We start from the raw sequence: 16,095 nt of genomic DNA, 5'->3' as shown, positions 1-16,095 counted from the left end.
CCCACAGCCCCCACCCCACCGGGTGGCCCCGGGGCAGCGCGGCTGGGGTGACCCCCATCCCTCGGTGCCACTCCCCGGGCCCCAACCCCGGCAGGATCGGCGGCGGCGTCTGCGCGGGGGAGCGCGGGGACTGCGCGTCTTTTTGAGCCCGAACGCCGGGATTCTGGTGAAATCCTGCAGCAGTGTTGCCGTGACGACCCTCCCGCAGTTTCCATCCAGAGATGTTTTCCTTTGTTGTGACAGGGACACGGGGAGCGGCCGCGGGCGGTTGGGGTGCGGTGACAACGCCGAGGGGCTCCCGCTGCGAGGGGCAGGGACCCGCCACCGCCCGCGGGGACCCCGCTGCGGCTCCAGCCTGGGGCTGGGGGGGGGTCCCCACTGCTCCAGCAGTGCCCTGGTTTGTCCCCAACCCCCCAGGGGACAGCGGAGGGGCCAGGAGCCAGGTGACATGAGTTTGGTAGGTCTCAGCCAGCTCCTGCTGCCATCACAATAGAGGGGTGACATGGGCAACCCGCGCGTGGGGACGGGTGTGGGGACACCGATGGGGACAGAGGGGCTGGTTCCGTGGTGGCCACCCCCGTCCCCCCACAGGACAGAGCCAAACTGGGCGGGTGGCGCGGCCGGGAACCTCCCGAGCCGCTCCAGCTCGGGGTGGTGGCACCGCGGCCGCGGTGCTGAGGGGACACCGCGGTGTCCCGGGGCCTCGCTGGGCAGGGAGGGGCCCCGGAGCTGCCCGGTGTCCCCGCACGGCCGCGGGGTGCTCGGGGGACCCCATCCCGAGCCCCACGGAGCCGCTTGTTATTCCGCTCAGGTCCGCCGGCGGCTAATGAAGCCCGTTCCAGGAGAGCTGCCACATTCATCAGGACTGCAGCTCATTAACGAGGCCTCTGCCACCGCAGCTGGGGCCAGCGCTCGGGGCACTGGCACGGGGACAGGCGGGCGGACGGACGGACGGACGGACGGACAGGGGGATCCGTGGCTGGGGAGAAAGGCGGCTCTGCCCGTCCTGGCGGAGCTGCCGGGCTGGAGCTGGGCAGGACAGCTCAGCCAGGGCTGTGGAGGGGCAGGGGGAGGCCACAACGGTGGAACCTCCTCCGTGCTGTCCCTGTCCCCTCATCCCGGCGCCACCTGGGCACGGCAGGGAGGGCCCAGAGGGGGCTGCAGTGTCCCCCCCGGGGACGCGGCGCTGCTGCCCTGGCCAGGCCCAACTTCCCTCCGAGCCCACCGGCAGCGTGCATTGATTTTATTTGCGGTTTCCATGGCAACTGCCTCCTTCCCTTCCCCCCTTCCGGCAGCCGGACCCGCTCCTTCCCCCTCGGGCAGCGGCCACGCCGCACCTGGGACACGATGGGGACACGATGGGGACACGGCAGGGGACACGGGAGGGGACACGGGAGGGGACACGGGCGCTTCCTCGGCGACCCCCGCGGTGGGGACGCCACCAGCTCACCCCTGTGCTGATTTTGGGCGAGCCGGGCTGGCACGGGACACGGGGGACACCGGGCCCGGCCAGCCCCGCTCTGACTCCGGCCACAATCAGCAGCGGGGCTGGCAGGACGCCGCGCTGGCTCATTAGCCAGGGTGCTAATTGTCCCGTGCGGGGACACCGAGCGGCGTCTCCCGTCAGCAAAGCCAAGCTCATTAACGGCACACGCCACCCTCACACACCTGCTCACGCCGCTGTGACATGGTGTCAGGCGCTCACGGTGTGGTGGCACCGTTGGGGACACTGCAGCAACCCCGGTGCCCTCACCGCCGGGGACTAAACGCCAGCTTGTGGCTTAAAACCAGCCTCATAATAAATTAATGATAATTATATCATTTACCCATCGCCTTCCAGGGGGATGCACCCCCGGCCACCCTGCCCTGCTCCTTCCCAGCGCCGAGATGCCACCACATTGTCACTTGGCGTGAATGACAAACGACATCTGGCTGTGCCAAACCCTTCCCAAAGCCCCGCGGCACCCCCGTCCTGCGCGCTCGGGGCAATTTCGATAAATAATAAAGGCACGGAGAACAGGCAGAGCGCTGCGCCGGTGCGCCCTGAATTCCGCATCCCCGGCGATCCCCGGGGCTTTACACGGAAGTGGAAATCAACCGGCACAAGTAATTAATGGTGAAGGGCACAACACCCGCTCTTGCTTCGGAAGCGCCGGCCGGGGACGCTCGGCAGGGCCCACGCGGCCGCCACCCGCCGCACAAAAGGCACCGGGCGTTCGCTTCCTGCGCCGCCGGCACGGCACGGCCGCGGCGGCACCGCGCCAGCGCCGCGGGCCCCGGTGCGAGCGGGGCTCTGGAGCCGAGCCCGCGCTGGCCTTGGCACCAGCCTCGCCATCAGCTCCTGGAGCCCATGGAAAGGCCTCCCCGCGGCGCGGCGGAGCGCCGGGCTGGACGGCGGCCGGGAGCCGCCGCCAGAGCCGCTCCCGGCACGGCCCGGCCCCGGCAGCGCCGCGTTCCTCGACAGCGAGGAAGGTGCCGAGGCCGAAGATCCCGGGGCTGGGGCGCTGCTTCCCGGTTCCGCAGAGCTGGAAGGGTCGGGGGTCACCGGGATCCTCCCGGTTGCCAGTGAGCCGAGGGGTCGGGGGTCACCGGGATCCTCCCGGTTCCCAATGAGCCAAGGGGTCGGGGGTCACCGGGATCCTCCCGGTTCCCAGTGAACCGAGGGGTCGGGGGTCACCGGGATCCTCCCGGTTCCCAATGAGCCAAGGGGTCGGGGGTCACCGGGATCCTCCCGGTTCCCAGAGAGCTGAGGGGTCGGGGGTCACCGGGATCCTCCCGGTTCCCAGAGAGCTGAGGGGTCGGGGGTCACCGGGATCCTCCCGGTTCCACAGCGCTGGAGGGTCGGGGGTCACCGGGATGAGGAGGGGGACGCTGCCGGCAGGCGCGCGCGGGAGGTGACGCGCACGGCGGTGGCAGAAGTGGCAGCTCTGTCTCCAGACGCGCAATTAGCCCAGGGGCAAACGAGGCTCCTGCGGTTTTTGACCCAATTTCTCAGGCGAAACTCGACGGGGGAAGGAGGGGAGGGAGGAGGAGGAGGCAGAGCCGGTCACGCGTGTGCTGCTGTGTCGCGTGTCCCCGCGGGTGTGCGCACAGGCGTGTGACATGTGTGTGACATGTGTGTGCCGGCGGCAGCGTGTCCCCGGCCGGGGCCGAGCCCCGGGGCGGCACGGGGACGGGAACGGAGATGGGGACAGGGATAGAGATGGGGACAGGGACAGAAATGGGGATGGGGATGGGGACAAGGAGGGGGACGAGGAGGGGGACGAGGAGGGGGTGGTGGCTTCGCAGCTCTCGCCGGGTTTATTTTTGCCGGTGACTGAGCTGAGGCGGCCTCGGCGCGGCCGCCGTGACTCACCCGGCACCGGGAGCTCTGCGGGGCTGCGGAGCCGGGGGCTGCGGTGGGCAGGGATGCTGGGATGAGCAGGGACGAGCAGGGATTCAGGGGTGCTGGGATGAGCAGGGACGAGCAGGGATGCTGGGATGAGCAGGGACGAGCAGGGATGCTGGGATGCTGGGATGAGCAGGGACGAGCAGGGATTCAGGGATGCTGGGATGAGCAGGGACGAGCAGGGATTCAGGGATGCTGGGATGAGCAGGGACGAGCAGGGATTCAGGGATGCCGAGCCATGCAGGGACGTCAGGATAAACTGGGATGCAGGAATGGAAAAGGATGCAGGGCTGAGCAGGGAGGTGCGGGGATGCAGGGATGAGCGGGGAGGTGCAGCATTGCTGGGTGTGGAAGGATCCTGGGATCTGCAGGGATTAGCAGGGATGTGCGGAGATGCAGGAATGCGCAGGGATGTGCAGGGATATGCAGAGATTTGCGGGGATCGGTGGGGATGCAGGGATGCAGGCATATGCAGGAATGCAGGCATTCAGGAATGCAGGGATGTGCAGGGCTGCAGGCACTCAGGAATGACGGGATTCAGGAATTCAGAGATTTAGCGACGCAGGGATATGAAGGGTTTCAGGGATTCAGGAATGCGGGGACCCCTCCCAGATCCCTCCCACCCCGCACTCCTTCCCTCTCCCTCTCCCTCTCCCTCTCCCTCTCCCTCTCCCTCTCCCTCTCCCTCTCCCTCTCCGCCTGTGCCACCAGCAGAGCTGCCCCGGGAAGGTCCCCGCGCCCCCGGTGCCCCCCCCAGCACCGGGAAAGGAGCGGGGATCCCCCCGTTCCCAAGGACACACGGGGACCGGTACCGGGGGTCGTTACCGGGGACCGGTACCGGGGGTGAGGCGTTTGCAGGGGGGGCGAACACGGTGGGAAGGGGGGCGGCGGGGCTGGGCCGCGGGTGGGGGACACGGAGGGGGTCGCGGGTGGCGCAGGGGGGACACGGAGCTGCCGTCCCGGAGTCCCCGCGGTGCCGAGGGCGGTACCGGACACCGGGAGCGGGGCGGCGGCTCCGCCTCTTCCTGCGGCGGGCGGTGAGTGCGGGGCGGCCCCGGCGGGGCCGGGAGGGGACTGGGGAGCAGCCCCCAGGGGTCCCCAGGGCTGATCAGGGGTCCCCACTGCTGTCCGGGTGTCACCGGTGTTGCTCGGGGGGTCCCCAGCACCGTCCGATGGCGCCCGGGGGTGTCCGAGGGTCCCCGGTGCTGCCCCGGGGACCCCAGTACGATCCAGGGGTCTCCATTCCTGCCCAGGTGTCCCCAGTACTGCTCAGAGTGTCCCCAATACTGTCCGAGGGTCCCTAGTGCTGCTTTGGGTGTCCCCAGTGCTGCCCAGGTGTCCCCAGTGCCACTCGGGGCTCCTCGGTACAATCCAAGGGTCCCTATTCCTGTCCAGGTGTCCCCAGCCCTGTTCGGGGTGTCCCCATTCCCATTTCGGGTGTCCCCAGTCCCATCTCGGGTGTCCCCATTCCCATTTCAGGTGTCCCCAGCCCTGTTTCGGGTGTCCCCAGTCCCATCTCGGGTGTCCCCAGTCCCGTTTTGGGTATCCTCCGCCCTGTTTCGGGTGTCCCCAGCCCTGTTTCGGGGTCCCCAGTCCCATCTCGGGTGTCCCCAGTCCCATTTCGGGGTGTCCCCAGCCCTGTTTCGGGTGTCCCCAGTCCCATCTCGGGTGTCCCCAGCCCTGTTTCAGTGTCCCCATTCCCATCTCGGGTGTCCCCAGTCCCATCTCGGGTGTCCCCATTCCCATCTCGGGTGTCCCCAGCCCTGTTTCAGTGTCCCCAGTCCCATTTCGGGTGTCCCCATTCCCATCTCGGGTGTCCCCAGTCCCATCTCGGGTGTCCCCAGCCCTGTTCAGGGTGTCCCCAGCCCTGTGTGGGGTGTCCCCAGCCCTGTGTGGGGTGTCCCCATCCTGCCCGTCCCTGTCCGCAGGCAGCGATGCCCGTGGAGCCCCTGGTGTGTGCCCACACGGCCACGCGGTGAGTCCCGGTCCCTCCCGCCTGTCCCCGCTGTCCCCGGCCCTGGCCGGCGCTGACGCCCCCGGGCGCGGTGGCGCTGTCCCCGCAGGGTGAGCTCCGTGCTGAACCGGGACGTGAAGCAGTTCGGGAAGCAGCACCTGTTCGATGGCAGCGAGGAGACCTGCTGGAACTCGGACCAGGTGTGGGGACGGGGACGGGGACGCGGCCGGGCCACCGCGCCCGCCCCGCTCTGTGCCCCCTGTGACACTGCTGTCCCCTCCCAGGGCACATCCCAGTGGGTCACCCTGGACTTCCCCCGCCCCGTCAAGGTCTCCCAGCTCCACATCCAGTTCCAGGGGGGATTTTCCAGCCGGCTGTGCACGCTGGAAGGTGAGGATGGCTGGCATTGCGGGCTCCTGCCTCAGTTTACCCACACCTGGATCCTGTGAGGGGTGGGGAGAGGGAGGCTCAGGGCGATTTGTCAGCCATTCCCAAAGCCCAGGAGGGCTTCAGGAGCACCTGGAGAGGCTCCGTGGGTGAAAAAAGAGGGGCTGGGAGCTGGTGGGAACCAGGGAAGATTTTGGGACAGCACCTGGAGCAGCTCCGTGGGTGAATAAAGAGGGACTGGGAGCCTCTGGGTGCTGGTGGGAACTCAGGAACATTTTGGGAAAGCACCTGGAGAGACTCTGTGGGTGAAAAAAGAGGGACTGGGAGATTCTGAGTGCTGGTGGGAACCAGGGAAGATTTTGGGACAGCACCTGGAGCAGCTCCGTGGGTGAATAAAGAGGAGTTGGGATCCTTTGGGTGCCGGTGGGAGCTCAGGAACATTTTGGGAAAGCACCTGGAGAGGCTCTGTGGGTGAATAAAGAGGGGCTGGGAGCTTCTGGGTGCTGGTGGGAACCAGGGAAGATTTTGGGAGAGCACCTGGGAGCACCTGGAGCAGCTCTGTGGGTGAATAAAGAGGGGCTGGGATCCTTTGGGTGCCGGTGGGAACTCAGGAACATTTTGGGAGAGCACCTGGAGCAGCTCTGTGGGTGAATAAAGAGGGGCTGGGAGCTGGTGGGAACCAGGGAAGATTTTGGGAGGCTCCTGGGAGCACCTTTGGCTCCCCCCTCGCCCTCCCCAGGCTGCAGAACAGGTGAGGAACTGGTGAAAATATCCGAGCTGTACCCCCAGGACAGCCACGCCATGCAAATATCCTTTCCCCGGATGGTGATGGTGGGGGGGAAGGCAGAATTTGGGGTTTTTTTTTGGAGTTTTGCTGCTGAGCAGAGCCGGGGGTGTGACCCCCACGTGCCAATCCCAGCGTTGCTCCTTGACTGGGAGCTGCACAGATTCCAGGTGGAGGAGACGGTGCTGGATAAGCTGAAAATCACCTTTGGGAGCAGCACGGATTTCTTCGGGAGAGTGGTGGTTTATCACCTGGGGGTGCTGGGGGAGAGGCTCTAGGGGGGACCCCGGGGGCTGTCCCCACCTTGGGGGCTCTGAAAACCCTCGTGAGGGGGATCCCTGTCCCCTGAGGTGACACCGCTGTGGTGGGACACAGGTGTGGAATGGGATCAATAAAAGATATTCCTGTTTTTTCCCTGGAATGTGCCCTCAGGGTTTGGCTTCAGGACAGAGAAGTGTCCCCTCCTTGTGCTGTCACCTCCTGAGCTGCTCGGGATGGCAGCAGCAGAATCCTGTAGGATTTTCCCTCCTGGCTGTGGCAGCTTTATGGGAGATTCCCTTTCCGAAGGGACAGCTCTGGCCAGGAATTCCACCATGCTGAGGGGAAATTTTGACTCATTGTTGCCCAAAAACTGAGATTCCCATCTGCCAGAATCCTGCAGGATTTTCCCTCCTGGCTGTGGCAGCTTTATGGGAGATTCCCTTTCCGAAGGGACAGCTCTGGCCAGGAACTCCACCATGCTGAGGGGAAATTTTGACTCGTGGCTGCCCAAAAACTGAGATTAGGATGGGCTGAGGCAGCAGATAGGGCTCCACAGAGTTTAATTGCAATTAGAGTTTAGTTCCGATGGCAAACACGGAGCAGCCGAGCCCAGCCAGGGCTGGAACGAGTGTCCCTGGATTTCAGGCATGGCAGCCATGGAGAGGCCTGGATCCACGAGGGCAGAAATTCCTGGATTTCTCCATGTCTGGAGCGTCGGGGTGAGGCCACGGTGATCCTGGGAAGAGCTGGAGCCGCCGCCTCACTTCTTCTTCCTCTTGTTCTGGAACAGCTTCAGGATGTGGTTCTCGATGACCTGTTGGACTGAGGGAGGGAGAGGGCGGAATTCAGGGAATCTGCTCTGGGAAGGATCTGGCCATCGTTTTCCCCCAGTTTTCTGTGGGAAACCCATAGTTTTCTGAGGGAAATACCCGTTTTTTGAAGGAAATCTATATTTTCTGAGGGGAAACCCCCCATTTTCTGAGGGGAAACCCCAGTTTTCTGAGGGAAACTCATGTCTCCTGAGGGGGAAAAATCCCTGTTTTCTGAGGGAAACAACCCCAGCTTCTTGAGGGGGAAAATCCCAGTTTCCTGAGGGAAACAATCCCAGTTTCCTGAGGGGGGAAATCCCTGTTTTCTGAGGGGGAAAATCCCTGTTTTCTGATGGAAACAATCCCAGTTTCCTAAGGGGGAAAATCCTAGTTTCCTGAGGGGAAAATCCTTGTTTTCTGAGGGAAACAACCCCAGCTTCTTGAGGGGAAAAATCCCTGTTTTCTGAGGGGGAAAAATCCCTGTTTCCTGAGGGGAAAACCCCCAGTTTTCTGAGGGGAAAAACACCAGTTTTCTGAGGGGAAAAACCCCAGTTTTCTGAGGGAGGAAAATCCCTGTTTCCTGAGGGAAACAACCCCAGTTTCTGAGGCAAAATCCCTGTTTCCTTAGGTGGAAATCCCAGTTCCCTGAGGGGGAAAAATCCCAGTTTCCTGAGGGGAAAATCCTTCTTTTCTGAGGGAAACAACCCCAGCTTCTTGAGGGGAAAAATCCCTGTTTTCTGAGGGGGAAAAATCCCTGTTTCCTGAGGGGAAAACCCCCAGTTTTCTGAGGGGAAAAACCCCAGTTTTCTGAGGGGAAAAAACCCAGTTTTCTGAGGGGAAAAACCCCAGTTTTCTGAGGGGGGAAAATCCCTGTTTTCTGAGGGAAACAACCCCAGTTTTCTGAGGGGGAAAAATCCCTGTTTTCTGAGGGGGAAAATCCCAGTTTCCTGAGGGGGAAAATCCCTGTTTTCTGAGGGAAACAACCCCAGTTTCTGAGGCAAAATCCCTGTTTCCTTAGGTGGAAATCCCAGTTTCCTGAGGGGAAAATCCCTGTTTCCTGAGGGGGAAAATCCCTGCTTTCCTGAGGGGGGGGAAATCCCTGTTTCCTGAGGGGAAAACAATCCCAGTTTCCTGAGGGGGGAAAATCCCAGTTTCCTGAGGGGAAAACCCCAGTTTTCTGAGGGGAAAAACCCCAGTTTCCTGAGGGGGAAAATCCCTGTTTCCTTAGGTGGAAATCCCAGTTTCCTGAGGGGGGAAAATCCCTGTTTCCTGAGGGAAACAACCCCAGTTTCTGAGGCAAAATCCCTGTTTCCTTAGGTGGAAATCCCAGTTTCCTGAGGGGGAAAATCTCTGCTTTCCTGAGGGGGAAAATCCCAGTTTCCTGAGGGGGAAAATCTCTGCTTTCCTGAGGGGGAAAATCCCAGTTTCCTGAGGGGGAAAAATCCCAGTTTCCTGAGGGGGAAAAATCCCAGCTTCCTGAGGGAAAACCCCTGTTTCCTGGCGGAGGACACTTGCCTTTCTTGTGTCCCAGGGCCACGGCCAGGTCCATGGGGGTGTACCCCGAATCCGCCTCCTCGGTCAGGTCGGCGCCGCAGGCTGCGGGTGGGCAATGGGGGCTGCCGTGGGGAGCGGGGACCCCAAAGGCTGCCCCCCTGCCCCGCAGGCTCTCCTCCCACGGCAGGGAAGCAGCGGCTCCAGGGGATGGAGCCGCCAGGAGAGGATTTTTCCTTACCCAGGAGAGCCTCCACGCACTTGACGTGGTTCCCGCGCACGGCGTAGAGCAGGGGGGTGCCCCCGTTCTGTGGGGTGGGCAGGGGAGGGAGAGGTCATTCCTGGGCCCACACAGCTCCTGCTCCTCCCTGGTGCTCCTCAGGGGCTTCCGACCCGCTGGGATCCCCTTCCAGCCTCTCCCAGCTCCAAACTGGGATCCCCTTCCAGCCTCTCCCAGCTCCAGACTGGGATCCCCTTCCAGCCTCTCCCAGCGCCAAACTGGGATCCCATTCCAGCCTCTCCCAGTTCCAGACTGGGATCCCCTTCCAGCCTCTCCCAGCTCCAGACTGGGATCCCCTTCCAGCCTCTCCCAGTTCCAGACTGGGATCCCCTTCCAGCCTCTCCCAGCTCCAGACTGGGATCCCCTTCCAGCCTCTCCCAGCTCCAGACTGGGATCCCACTCCAGCCTCTCCCAGCTCCAGACTGGGATCTCATTCCAGCCTCTTCCAGCTCCAGACTGGGATCCCCTTCCAGCCTCTTCCAGCTCCAGACTGGGATCTCCTTCCAGCCTCTCCCAGCTCCAGACTGGGATCCCCTTCCAGCCTCTCCCAGTTCCAGACTGGATCTCACTGGGATCCCATTCCAGTGTCTCCCAGCTCTGGACTGGGATCCCCTTCCTGCCTGTCCCAATTCCAGGCTGGTGTCCCCTGGCCATGCTGGTGGCACTGGGGAGGCTTGTCCTGATGTCCCTGGTATCCCCGTGTCCCCCGCTGTCCCCACTGTCCCCAGTATCCCTGGTGTCCCCCGCTGTCCCCGCTGTCCCTGCTGTCCCCGGTGTCCCCACTGTCCCCCGCTGTCCCTGCTGTCTCCACTGTCCCGCTGTCCCCGCTGTCCCCGTGTCCCCATGTCCCCGGCCGTGCGGGTGGCACTCACCCAGTCGTAGGTGTTGATGTCCACGTCCCTGTCCAGCAGCATGGTGACGATGTCGGTGTAGCCGCCCATGCTGGCCAGGGCCAGGGCGCTCTCGCGCTCCTTGGCCAGCGCGTGGGGATCGGCGCCCTGGGGACAGCGGGGACAGAGGGGACAGCCTGGTGACACTGCCCACAGCCACCCTCACAGGGGACAGCGGGGACAGCAGGGACAGCCTGGTGACACTGCCCACAGCCACCCTCACAGGGGACAGCGGGGACAGCGGGGACAGCCTGGTGACACTGCCCACGGCCACCCTCACAGGGGACAGCCTGGTGACACTGCCCACAGCCACCCTCACAGGGCTGACACTGCCCTGGGGACAGCAGGGACAGCCTGGTGACACTGCCCACGGCCACCCTCACAGGGGACAGCGGGGACAGCCTGGTGACACTGCCCACAGCCACCCTCACAGGGGACAGCGGGGACAGAGGGGACAGCCTGGTGACACTGCCCACGGCCACCCTCACAGGGGACAGCGGGGACAGCCTGGTGACACTGCCCACGGCCACCCTCACAGGGGACAGAGGGAGATCCCAGGATTAAAAAGGGGAATTTTAGGATGAGAGAGAGATCCCAGGATGAAAGACAGATCCCAGGATAAAGAAGGGAGATCCCAGGATTGAAAACAGGAGATCCCAAGATAAAAAAAAAAGGGAAATCCCAGGAAATCCCAGGATTAAAACCAGAGGGAGATCCCAGGATTAAAACCAGAGAGAGATTCCAGGATGAATGATAGATCCCAGGATAAAGAAGGGAGATCCCAGGATTGAAAACAGGAGATCCCAAGATTAAAAAAAAAAGGGAAATCCCAGGATTAAAACCAGAGGGAGATCCCAGGATAAAAAAGAAATCCTAGGATGAAAGAGGGAGATCACAGGATGAAAGACAGAGGTCCTGGAATAGAAGAGGGAGATCCCAGAATATAAAAAAGAGATCCCTAGGATTAAGGACAGGTCCCCAGGATTAAGGAAGATCCTGGGCTCAAGGACAGACCCCAGAATTAAGGAAGACCCCCAGGACTAAGGACAGACCCCCAGGGTGAAGGACAGACCCCAGAATTAAGGGCAGGTCCCCAGGATGAAGGACAGACCCCAGGATGAAGGACAGACCCCCAGGATGAAGGACAGACCCCAGTGTGAAGGACAGACCCCAGGGTGAAGGACAGACCCCAGGGTGAAGGACAGACCCCAGAATTAAGGAAGACCCCCAGGATGAAGGACAGACCCCAGGGTGAAGGACAGACCCCCAGGATGAAGGACAGACCCCAGGGTGAAGGACAGACCCCAGGGTGAAGGACAGACCCCAGAATTAAGGAAGACCCCCAGGATGAAGGACAGACCCCCAGGATGAAGGACAGACCCCCAAGGTGAAGGACAGACCCCAGAATTAAGGAAGACCCCCAAGATGAAGGACAGACCCCAGGCTCAAGGACAGACCCCAGGGTGAAGGACAGACCCCCAGCATGAAGGACAGACCCCCAGCATGAAGGACAGACCCCCAGGGGGAAGGACAGACCCCCAAGGTGAAGGACAGACCCCAGAACACTCTGGAAGCCCCTGGAGCCCCCGTGGCCTCACCCACTCCAGGAGGTGCCGGACGGTCTCGATCTCCCCGAAAGCTGCAGCCCAGATCAGGGGGGTGAAGCCTCTCTCGTCGGGTTTGTTCACCAAATTCTCACCTGGGGAGGGGACAACAGCCAGGTGAACCCCCCCCCCCGTGCTCCCAGTTCCACCAGTACAACCAGTAAGGGCTGGCAGACCACCTCAGCCAGCCGGTGGATGGTTGGAATTGGTGATTTTTGAGGATTTTTCCCATCTCCAAAACTGGAGAAATCTCCATTAAAAAAAATTAAAATTAATTAAAAAATAATCTCCATTAAAAACCATTCCAGTGGTTTTATGGCTGAGTGAAGGCCGAGTGTGAGGTCACCAGAGGGGACCTGGCAGGCCCTGGCAGGGCCAAAGGGACACCAACCTTTCCTCAGGTGCTCCTTCAGCTGGATGAGCTCCCCTTGGGCAGCGAGCTGGTGGATGGACAGCGCTGCAAGGGACAAATCCATCAGGGAAAAACAATTCCATGAAAATTTGGGGGAGTGGGAGCTGCTCCCAAAATCCCGGGGTGACCCCGACACCCTCCCCTGCTGTCCCCGTGTCCCCTTGGGCAGTGCTGTAAGATACAAATCCATCAGGGAAAAAGAATTCCCTGCAAATTTGGTGGGGTGGGAGCTGCCCCAGGGTGGCCCCAGCCCCTCTCCTGCTGTCCCCAAAATCCCAGGGTGACCCCAAACCCCACCCCTGCTGTCCCCATGGGCACCACTGCAAGAGACAAATCCACCAGGGAAAAACAATTCCATGAAAATGTGGGGCAGTGGGAGCTGCTCCCAAAATCCTGGGGTGGTCCCCATGTCCCCTTGGGTGGCCCCAACCCCTCTCCTGCTGTCCCCAAAATCCCAGGGTGACCCCAAAATCCCAGGGTGACCCCAAACCCCACCCCTGCTGTCCCCAAAATCCCAGGGTGACCCCAACCCCACCCCTGCTGTCCCCATGGGCAGCACTGCAAGAGACAAATCCATCCGGGAAAAACAATTCCATGAAAATGTGGGGCAGTGGGAGCTGCTCCCAAAATCCTGGGGTGGCCCCAGCTCCCTGCCCTGCTGTCCCCTGTCCCCATGGGTGGCCCCAGCCCCTGCCCTGCTGTCCCCTGCAGCCCCTGGGGACACTGGTGGCACTCACTGTCCAGCGTGGCCGGCAGTGCTGACACCTCGTTGCCTCGCTGTCTGTTGGTCAAGGTGTTGGAATGCTTCAGGGGGAAACCTGGGACAGCACAGAGGGGCTGCAGGTTATTCTCCATTAATTTGGGGTTATTCTCCGTTCATTTGGGGTTATTCTCCGTTCATTTGGGGTTATTCTCCGTTAATTTGGGGTATTCTCCATTAATTTGGGGTTATTCTCCATTAATTTGGGGTTATTCTCCGTTAATTTGGGGTTATTCTCTGTTCATTTGGGGTTATTCTCCATTAATTTGGGGTTATTCTCCGTTCATTTGGGGTTATTCTCCGTTAATTTGGGGTTATTCTCCGTTAATTTGGGGTTATTCTCCATTCATTTGGGGTTATTCTCTGTTCATTTGGGGTTATTCTCTGTTCATTTGGGGTTATTCTCCATTAATTTGGGGTTATTCTCTGTTCATTTGGGGTTATTCTCCGTTCATTTGGGGTTATTCTCCATTAATTTGGGGTTATTCTTGATCAATTTCTGGTTTATATTTATCCATTCTCTACTTATTTATTCTCTATTAATTCCAGGTTTATTTTTTATTTATTGAAGTCCACATGACCCAGGTCCATCCTCCTATTTCCCATCCTTGACGGGCTCCACTTGGGAATCCCAAAGTGTTTCCAGCCCCTGATCTGAGGTTTTATGGGGAAAAATCGAAGGAAATGAAAATTCCCATCTCCAATTCCAGCACGGAGCTGCAGCGACCTCTCAGGGCTGGCAGGAGGAGCAGGCACCAAACTTTGGGATTGGGATGGGATTTCCCACTTTAAAGCAGGAATTTAAGGCCCTTTCTTGGGAATCCCAAAGTGTTTCCAGCCCCTGATCCGAGGTTTTATGGGGAAAAATCCAAGGAAATGAAAATTCCCATCTCCAATTCCAGCACGGAGCTGCAGCGACCTCTCAGGGCTGGCAGGAGGAGCGGGCACCAAACTTTGGGATTGGGATGGGATTTCCCACTTTAAAGCAGCAATTTAAGGCCCTTTCTTGGGAATCCCAAAGTGTTTCCAGCCCCTGATCCGAGGTTTTATGGGGAAAAATCCAAGGAGAATGAGAATTCCCATCTTGAATTCCAGCACGGAGCTGCAGGGACCTCTCAGGGCTGGCAGGAGGAGCAGGCACCAAACTTTGGGATTGGGATGGGATTTCCCACCTTCGAGGCTCCTTCCCGGGATTTTTGGGGATGGGAGATCCCAGGGGATTTTCCCCTCTGTGCCACACTCACCGTCCAGGGCCGTGCTCTGGGAATCCCCGGGAGCAGCCGAGGAATTCCGCGGGCTCTCGGCTCCACCTGCAAGCCGGGCACCTCGGGGTCACCCCTGGGGGGCTCTTGGGGGGCGTCCCGGGCTGGCTGATCCCACCCAGCCCCGGGGATCCCGGGCTGCAGGAGGATCCCGGCTCCGCTTTGTCCCCAGCGTTCCCAACTCACCGTCCCCCGCCCTCGGGGAGCGCCGGGTGCCCGTCCTGCCGGGGGCACGCCGAGGGGACCCCGCTGTCCCCCATTGCCTTCTCGCTCTTTTCCCCCCCCTTTTTCCACCCAATTCCGGGGGGGTCCCGGGCTCCGGGGGGGTCCCCGATGGCTCCGTCACCTTCCTGGCACAAGGAGGGGTGGGGAGAGGGGGGAGACGGGGACAAGTGGGACAGACCCCGAGTGCCCGAGACCCCCACACTGCAGCGGGGTCTGGGGTCCCCCCTTCCCTCCCCATCCCCATTCCTGGGGTTCCCTGTATTCTCCTCATCCTGTTTTGGGGTCCCCCCTTCCCTCCCCATCCCCATTCCTGGGGTCCCCCCTTTCCCTCCCCATCCCAATTCCTGGGATCCCCCTTTCCCTCCCCATCCCAATTCCTGGGGTTCCCCTTATTCTCCTTATCCTGTTTCTGGGGTCCCCCCTTCCCATCCCCATCCCCGGGATCCCCCCTTCCCTCCCCATCCCCATTCCTGGGATCCCCCCTTCCCTCCCCATCCCAATTCCTGGGATCCCCCCTTCCCTCCCCGTCCCCATTCCTGGGGTTCCCCGTATTCTCCTCATCCCGTTTCTGGGATCTTCCCTCCCCGGTTCCTGGGGTCCCCCTCTCTGTCCCCATCCCCGCCCCCGCCGTTCCCATCCCCGTTCCCGGCACTTCCAGCGCTCCCAACCTCCGCTCCCGGAGCTGCTCCGAGCCCGGCCCGGCGACCCCCGGGACCCCCGGGACCTCCCCGTCCCTTCTCCACTGCCGATCCCGATCCCGATCCCGTCCCCAGTCCCGATCCCGATCCCGATCCCGTTCCCCATCCCGGATCCGTTCCCGATCCCGTCCCCGGTTGCCATTCCCGTTCCCCATCCCGGTTGCCGTTCCCATTCCCGATCCTGTCCCCGATCCCGTTCCCGATCCCGTCCCCGGTTGCCGTTCCCATTCCCGATCCCGACCCGTTCCCGTCCCCAGTTCCCGTTCCCGTCCCCAGTTGCCGTTCCCATTCCTATTCCCGATCCCGTCCCCGGTTGCCGTTCCCATTCCCGATCCCGTCCCCGGTTCCCGTTCCCGATCCCGTCCCCGGTTGCCGTTCCCATTCCCGATCCCGACCCGTTCCGGTCCCCAGTTCCCGTTCCCGATCCGTTCCCGTCCCCGGTTGCCGTTCCCATTCCCGATCCGTCCCCGGTTGCCGTTCCCGTTCCCCATCCGTTCCCGGTCCCGTTCCCATTCCCGATCCCGTCCCCGGTTCCCATTCCCGATCCCGATCCCGTTCCCGGTCTCACCGCCGCCTCCCGGCGCTCCCGTCCCTCACCTCCCGCTCCTGCGGGGCCCGGCGGGGTTGGGGCAGCGCGGCCCGGCCCCGCCTCCGCGAGAGCGGCCTGGAAGCGACGGGCCCGGGGTGGCCGCGGGGCCGCCCGGCCCTGGGGACACCCGGGGGACACCGGGGGACACCGGGGGACACCCGGGGACACGGGAGGGGACACGGGAGGGGACACGGGAGGGGACCGAGCGGGGCAAAGGCCGCGCCCGCGGGGCTGCGACACCCCCAGAGCCCTCTGAGGGCGGCGGGCCGAGCCGGGCACGGCCAAACCGGGAGCCACCGAG

The 16,095-nt window shown here is 62.1% G+C and overlaps 2 protein-coding genes across 3 annotated transcripts; one reads left to right on the top strand and one right to left on the bottom strand.

Annotated features, from left to right (window-relative positions):
- Window positions 1-4,045: 4,045 nt before the first annotated feature.
- Window positions 4,046-6,934, top strand: NR2C2AP (nuclear receptor 2C2 associated protein). 2 transcript variants are annotated; one of them, XM_053999546.1, is made up of 6 exons: window positions 4,046-4,231; window positions 5,317-5,363; window positions 5,452-5,542; window positions 5,627-5,732; window positions 6,469-6,537; window positions 6,676-6,934. In XM_053999546.1, exons 2-6 carry the CDS (start codon window positions 5,323-5,325, stop codon window positions 6,789-6,791), a joined length of 423 nt encoding a protein of 140 aa, XP_053855521.1. In that variant the 5' UTR covers window positions 4,046-4,231; window positions 5,317-5,322; the 3' UTR covers window positions 6,792-6,934. The 2 variants fall into 2 exon arrangements, with proteins under 2 accessions (XP_053855521.1, XP_053855522.1); XM_053999547.1 differs by lacking the exon at window positions 4,046-4,231 and adding an exon at window positions 4,337-4,425.
- A 383-nt stretch (window positions 6,935-7,317) lies between these two features.
- On the bottom strand, window positions 7,318-15,837 carry RFXANK (regulatory factor X associated ankyrin containing protein). Its single transcript, XM_053999569.1, has 10 exons — window positions 15,774-15,837; window positions 14,472-14,632; window positions 14,265-14,332; window positions 12,998-13,078; window positions 12,240-12,305; window positions 11,843-11,943; window positions 10,227-10,352; window positions 9,316-9,382; window positions 9,099-9,179; window positions 7,318-7,596 (listed from the first exon to the last, which is right to left on the bottom strand). Exons 2-10 carry the CDS (start codon window positions 14,540-14,542, stop codon window positions 7,535-7,537), a joined length of 723 nt encoding a protein of 240 aa, XP_053855544.1. The 5' UTR covers window positions 14,543-14,632; window positions 15,774-15,837; the 3' UTR covers window positions 7,318-7,534.
- Window positions 15,838-16,095: the final 258 nt, after the last annotated feature.

This window comes from Vidua macroura, chromosome 26 (genome assembly GCF_024509145.1).
Source record: "Vidua macroura isolate BioBank_ID:100142 chromosome 26, ASM2450914v1, whole genome shotgun sequence".
Taxonomy (NCBI): domain Eukaryota; kingdom Metazoa; phylum Chordata; class Aves; order Passeriformes; family Viduidae; genus Vidua; species Vidua macroura.
Note: the sequence above shows the minus strand (reverse complement) of the source record. Positions and strands in the feature narration are given on the sequence as shown.

What these genes read in the sequence shown, in the direction of transcription:
- NR2C2AP (XM_053999546.1), top strand. Translation starts at nt 5,323, where the DNA reads ATGCCCGTGGAGCCCCTGGTGTGTGCCCACACGGCCACGCG. An exon ending in TGTGCCCACACGGCCACGCG is followed by an intron (nt 5,364 to 5,451) that starts GTGAGTCCCGGT and finishes CTGTCCCCGCAG; the next exon opens with GGTGAGCTCCGTGCTGAACC. An exon ending in GGACAGCCACGCCATGCAAA is followed by an intron (nt 6,538 to 6,675) that starts TATCCTTTCCCC and finishes GGGAGCTGCACA; the next exon opens with GATTCCAGGTGGAGGAGACG.
- RFXANK (XM_053999569.1), bottom strand. Translation starts at nt 14,542, where the DNA reads ATGGGGGACAGCGGGGTCCCCTCGGCGTGCCCCCGGCAGGACGGGCAC. An exon ending in GAAGGAGCACCTGAGGAAAG is followed by an intron (nt 11,944 to 12,239) that starts GTTGGTGTCCCT and finishes TCCCCTCCCCAG; the next exon opens with GTGAGAATTTGGTGAACAAA. An exon ending in ACATCAACACCTACGACTGG is followed by an intron (nt 9,383 to 10,226) that starts GTGAGTGCCACC and finishes CCCACCCCACAG; the next exon opens with AACGGGGGCACCCCCCTGCT.